The sequence below is a fragment of the Falco naumanni genome, chromosome 7, assembly GCF_017639655.2.
Source record: "Falco naumanni isolate bFalNau1 chromosome 7, bFalNau1.pat, whole genome shotgun sequence".
Lineage (NCBI taxonomy): Eukaryota > Metazoa > Chordata > Aves > Falconiformes > Falconidae > Falco > Falco naumanni.
In genome coordinates, this window is record NC_054060.1 from 62,232,407 (window position 1) to 62,238,682 (window position 6,276).

General features: G+C 61.0%; 1 protein-coding gene across 1 annotated transcript; it reads right to left on the reverse strand.

Moving 5' to 3' along the window:
• Window positions 1–1,434: 1,434 nt before the first annotated feature.
• On the reverse strand, window positions 1,435–3,230 carry NKX2-8 (NK2 homeobox 8). The gene is made up of 2 exons (XM_040599879.1): window positions 3,065–3,230; window positions 1,435–1,982 (listed from the first exon to the last, which is right to left on the reverse strand). The coding sequence occupies exons 1-2, from the start codon at window positions 3,228–3,230 to the stop codon at window positions 1,435–1,437; spliced, it is 714 nt and encodes a 237-aa protein (XP_040455813.1).
• Between the last annotated feature and the right edge of the window lie 3,046 nt (window positions 3,231–6,276).

The window sequence follows — 6,276 nt, forward strand, 5'->3', positions numbered from 1 at the left end:
ACCCAAGCAGGGAAGAGGATGCAGGTGGGAGGACCGGCGTCGCTCCATCCGACCCGCCCTGCCCTGCCCGGGCCTCATCCTGCTCACGGAGGCCGCCCCACCCCGGTGGAGGGGCCGCAGGGCTGGGGGGCAGCGGGGCCGTGCTGCCATCGCGGTCCCGCTCCCCGGGGGTTCCCCGGGATGTGTAGACAGCACCACACATCCCAGGGGCACAGCTGGTCCGAAGTAGCCTCCTTCCAGGGAATAAAAAAAAAAAGACCCCAAACATCTTCTGCGGGTCCCTTTCGCCCGACAGCCGTTCCTCGGCGGGCAGGCTAAATGCATCTGTCCCCGGGGTGTCTCCGCCCCCAGATATTCCCTCCGCGTTCCTGATCCGCGGCTCCCGTCGGAAGGGAGGCAACCGGTGTAGTCTACATTTCATAGAGCTAGGGTTGGTTCGGTTTTGTTACTGTTGGTTTTGGGGGTTATTTTTCGCGGGGGAAGGGGGTGGGAGTGTCCCCATTGGCGGTTACCAGGACAATGATATGATATTTTTACTCGCAAATTAATAAAATCGACAGCTCATCACAGCGGTTCAGAACATCATTCCCTAGGCGTTCAAAGGCATCACTACGTCCTCTTGGCTGCCCTTCCCTAGCCCACCTTCGGAGCAGGCACAGACCAAGGGGAAGGCTGGCTTAACTCGGGGCGCTGCCTCAGCGGCTCCAGAAAAGACGGGACGGCCCGGCGGCCCTGCCCGGCGCTGCGGGACCGGGGGGACCCGGGGAAGCCGCCGGGGTCCCGGCCGGCGCGGGCATCGCCGCAAAGCCGGGCAGCCTCCGGGGGCGGGGGGCCTCGGGCTCCCGCCTCCCGTCAGAGGTACCACCAGGCTCACCGGGAGATGCTCGCAGCAAACTTTATTCGCCGTTTACCGGCGCACGTGGGTAAAATAAACGAACTTGGAAGTGAAATGCCGCCGGCGCAATCGAAGCAAGTGTTTAAGCTTTATGGCACGGGAGGTAATCCCAGGAAAAAGCCCCAGTAGTCAAAAATACACTCCGCCGCCGGGAAAATTTTATTTGCCAAAAATCATTTTATTAGTCACCGGAAGAATTAGCTACTTCAAAATAAATGGGGTGGCTAGGATTAATGGTTTTGGTGTTTTTTTTAACAAGGGATCTCTCGAGAAGGAGCAGGAGGAGCGGAGGTTTTACGACGTTGGAGCCGCGCCCGGCCTCGGCGCCCTCGGCCGAGCCCGGCGGAGAGGAGGGCGGCTCGGGTCAGCCCCCTCCTGCCCGCCGCCCCCCGCGCCTGCCCGCTGCCCGGCCCGCCCCGCCCGGCCGCCGCGGTGCCCCGGCGCGGCCCGGCGCCCTCCCCGCGGTACGAGCCGCGGCTGGGGCGGGCGTCCCCCGCGCCCGTGGGGTGAGTCCGGCCCCGCAGGGCGAAGCGCCGCTGTCACCACCCCCAGGAGACGACGGCGGGGTGCGCTAAGTGCTGGTAAGCGGGGAAGACGCCGAGGGCGGCGGAGGCGGGCGGGCAGGCGCGGTAGCCCTGCAGGGCGAGGGCGGCCTGGGCGCTGCAGCCCGCCAGGGCGCAGCCCAGCTTGGGGGGGGCGGCGGGCGGCGGGGGGCTGGCGGGGCAGCCGCGGCAGGGCTCCCCGTCCCGCACCAGCACCGGCACCACCACCCGGCGCAGAAGGGCGGGCGGGCGCGGCGGGGGGCTGCCGGGGCCCTCGCTCCTCGCCCGCTTCATCTTGTAGCGGTGGTTTTGGAACCAGATCTTCACCTGGGTGGGGGTGAGGCTGAGCAGCCGCGCCAGCTGCTCCCGCTCCGGCGCCGAGAGGTACCGCTGCTGCCGGAACCGCCGCTCCAGCTCCAGCGTCTGCGCCTTGGAGAAGAGCACCCGCCGCTTCTTCTTCTTCTCCTCGGCCTCCGAGCCGCGGGCGGGGAGCGACCTTTGGGTGGAGTCGGGCAAGCTCAGCTCCGGACCGCTCTCGTCGGAAGCTGGGGACAGCGAGGGGGTTAGAGAGAGGGGGCGGCAGGGGCCGGGGCGCGGGGCAGGCACCGAGGCGGCGGCGGGCCGTCGAGAGCCGAAACGCCGTCCGCAGGGAGAGCCCCGGCTGTTTGCCGGGCGAGATTAATCCCAACAGTCAACAAGAGCCGTGAGCTCACCCCCCGAATGCACTGAACAGCACCCACGGGCCGGAGCGTGCGGTCCCCCGCGGGGCAGCGGGGCCCGCTGCCCGTCCCCTTACGGGCACGGTGGCTTCGCCACGCGCAGCCCGGGGGCTTGCTGGCGGGTAGCGTTTGTGCTCGCCCGGTGACAAAACGTCATATCGGGCTGCCCGGTCCTTTCATTACTGCTTTCCTCCGGCCGTTCGATCGCCTTAATATTAACTCATCCCCATGGGGTTCCCGCATCCTTCCAAAGGACGCTCTGCCCCTGCGCACACACAGGGACGCTACACGCCGTGTATCTGCGGCACAGTTTAGGTGTGTGAGGCAGGACAAGGTGCTGCACAGCTGGGTTTGGAGCCGGAGCCGCTCTCCGCGGTGGCAGACGCGTGGGTCCAGGCGCCGCGGTAGCGCCGGGAGGCGAGGCACGGGCTGCGCCTTGGCTCGCCGCTGCGGTGCCTGGGCTGACCTGAAACCGCGCCGGCACAAAAGGGCAGGGTTGCTTGCAACAGTGAAACGGGAGGGGGGAGGGGGGGAAAGAAAACATAGCCAAACAAATAATAATAATAATAAAAAATTTAAAAAAAATTCCGGGAAGCGAGCTTAAACGATAAGCACAGAGAGACGGGCGGACACAGCCTGAGGTTTTGCTTCCTGCCATAGCTGGGAACATGCACGGACCTACGGAAAAAAAATAACCTTTTCTCTCTTAAGCTCGTGGCCAGGATGTTCCTGCTGTTTCATTGTTGCAATGCAGTAATATTCTATAAGATTCCCAGCCTGGATTCCCCCGATCCTGTAGGCTACACACGCTGGCGATTCGCTTCTTCGCATCTTCCCCAAAGGAAGAGGGGAAACAAATAAAAGATAGCTGTGTGGAGATGGCGAATTCCTGTCCGCTTCATACTCACAGGGATAGTGATTTCTGTCTGTTTCTATCCACCCTCGGTACGGCGAGCCGCTGTAGTTCTCCGCTGAGTGGTGGTGGTCAGAGGCTTGCTTTACGCTAATAGCATCCTGCTCTGGTAAATCCAAAATGCTCCTCACTGTAAAACTGATCCTGCCAGATGTGGCCATGGTAGGTTGTGCGCACACACCCCCAAAAAAATACCGTCCCAAAGCCCCGAACCCTCTCCCTTAAAAGCTGCGAGGAAAGAATTGCGCCCGGTTACTGGGGAATCTCCCGGCTCAAGAGGACCTTCCCTTCCATCGCCACCTAACCCCAAATATTAGTGTCGTTTACAGAGGTGTCCTGTTTATATAAACAGTCCTCCCCGCTGCAAACACTGCCTGCTTTCAAACCGTCCCTGTCTATAGGATGCTAAGTACCTGAATTAGTCAAGTGCTAAAGCCCTAATGGGAGTAGGTGTAGCCCCCCCTCCCGCCACCCCCATGAGAGAATAACCCGTTACCTCCCAAAGACAGCAGGAAACAGGCTTCATCATTACATATTCTGTCTGATTAGCCAAAAGTGGGGACAGATAATGGTAATTGTTAGCAGTGAATAACATCTTGGGTGGCATGTGGATGACCAACAACCACCCCCCTCCATCCGCCACCAAAGCCACCAGCGTCCCTTCTATCCGCAGACAAAGTGAATCCTCCCAGGACATCCGCAGAGCCTGCCGAGAGCCCCCTCCCCGCTTCTCCCTCTTTATTTCCCCCCTTCTCCCTTCTCTCTTTAAACCTGGGAGGAATTTAAGTCGTTATTTGTTTTATTTCCCAGGGCTGTTTGTCGTGCTACCTCCCATTCTCCCGCCTGTCATTGGCAGGCTGCCTACCCGCAACCGGGGACTTTTCACACCTCGGCTGTGCTCTCGGCTGGCGGGTGGGTGCGTTGAGGGCATGGCGTCTCGGGGTTTGGGGTGGGTTGTTTTTTTGTCTCTCCTGGGCACGGTGGATGGAAGGTGCACCCTTCTCTCGGGCAGGCTCAGGGCGTGAGCCTGACTGGGGCAAGGCGGGAAGCCCGACACACTCGGTCCATAAGCAGAAGCCGGCAGGAGGAATGCGGGAGATTATTTTTAGGACCGTTTTGCGTTGTACTAACCCAAGGAATATCCCCCTCGGGCGCTACGTGTGAGTGACTGAAACGATTCCAGCTGGGAGAGGGAGAAAAGATCAAACGCGGCGCGTTTGTTTACCCTCGCGTCTCCCGGCCCCGCCGAGCGCCGCTTCATCCGCCGACAGCGGCAGCGAAGGGGCCCGGAACCCCGGTCCCCCGGGGGAGGGGTGCAGGCAGCGGCCGGGCACGGCCCGGGCAGGTTCCCTCCGCGGGACAAGCGCCTCCGCGCAGCCCTGCCCCTCGTCCGTCCGCCCCCGCGAGGCTTTGCCCAGCCTCGATGGCCTCCGAGGACTTATTAAAAAAAAAAATGTGATGAAGAAGCAAGCATGAGCCGTTCAAATGCAAACCCTCAGCGGCAGGGGTGGCCGGTGGGCGCGCTTCCCGCGGGTCGCGCAGTCTGGGGGCGGCCGTGGGGGCCGCGGAGGCGGACGCGCTCCCCAGCCGCACGGCGCAGCGCCCGGCCCCGGCGCTTCCCGCCCGGTTCGCGGGAGGGACACGGGCCCCGTCTAGGAAACCAGTGGGAGGCGAGTCTGGCTGGCTGGAGGAAAGCCTGGAGGGACGGAGACACCCAGCCTCTCCCCAGCAGATCCGCTTCCCTTTGAACGCCGGCCGGAGCGCTCACGGCACAGCCCCGTCGGGCAAACGGCGTGCAACGCTGGGATGATGCGCTGGGCGCCGGGAAACAGAAACCCGGATACACACGGGGATACTCTTCTAGCCGGCCGCTTTGTTGGTTCAAATTTCCCTGTCCAAACAGACATCTATAAGCTATTGTGTATAGATTATATTTCTCCAGCCCCGCTCCCCTCCACCCCCCACCCCCCCCCGCCCCGCTCCGAGTGCCGCTTCTGGAAGCAGTTACACTTAACGGGGAAAATGTCAATAGAGCGATAACGACAAGGGAGAGGCGAGATTTATATCGGCGAGATTTGTGGGCGAGATGAACGGGACACAAGGCACCGTTTGGCCAACTTCCCGCATATTTCTTCGGGACTGGACAGGCTCCATATAAACGATTCCCAGGCCGTGATTACTGCAGCCACCTATCAAGCGTGCCTGGTGACAGTAGTTATCTTCCCCGCTCCAAGCACAGCCTCCCAGCCGTCCTGGGTGGTCGGAGCGAGGGGAGCACAAATACATGCCAACTGCTAGGCCGTGAACAAAAGGGAAATGTAGCCCTATGTCCAGGACCTGTTGGAAGCATTTGTTCCAGTCAAGATTTTGCATTTGTTCAGATCTGGAATAATAGGTGATTGACGCCTTCCCACAATGTGCTTTAACTCTCCGGGATAAATCGGAGCTTGTTCCTTGTTGTCATGGTTTTCAATAGGGTTCAATGGGATTGAACCACTATCGACTCTGCTTTACGTCTCCGGCAGCCCCGTCCATACAAATTTATTAGTTATGTCTTTTTAAATGAGATTAAATTGAAACGACGTGGCCGTCCACGGCGGAGCGGCTCCTCCCGCGGTCGCCCTGGGGTGTGTGCCCCCCCCCCGCCCCCGGCTGCCCGTGTCACCGCCGGGGCAGCCGGGGGGAGGTGGGCGCCGGCCCGGCCCCCCCGCCCCGCCAGGTACGGCCGCGCTCACCGGCCCCAGCCCGGCCGGCCCCGCCGCTGCGGCCCCGCGCTCCCGGAGGCCCCGCGGATGAACGAGACCGAAAAGTGCTTATTAATATCTTGACCCCGCGGGCAAATATTTGCTGAATGCCTGGGCCGGAGCGGAGTTTCGGGGGGGCGGCCAGGGGAGGGGCGGGGGCCGGGGTTCAGAGAGCCAAACTTCTACAGTACCCGAGGTGGCTCTTCAGAGGAGTTTGCCAAGGACACTCCGAAGAAAGTGCAAAAACTTTGCAAGGAAAAAAAGTCAGGGTGAGAGAAAGAGGGTCTACTTCAGTGACCTCTCTTAGCCTTTTAATCTATTTAACATCCTAAGCCCACACTGATGTGTAGAAATAAGTAAATGGTACTCTTCAAGCCTTAAGAGCTCTTCAGCATCAAATATTTGCACTTACTCTTAGAGTTTTTCTCAAATAGCGCAAGACGCATTCTCCTTGGACGAGCCG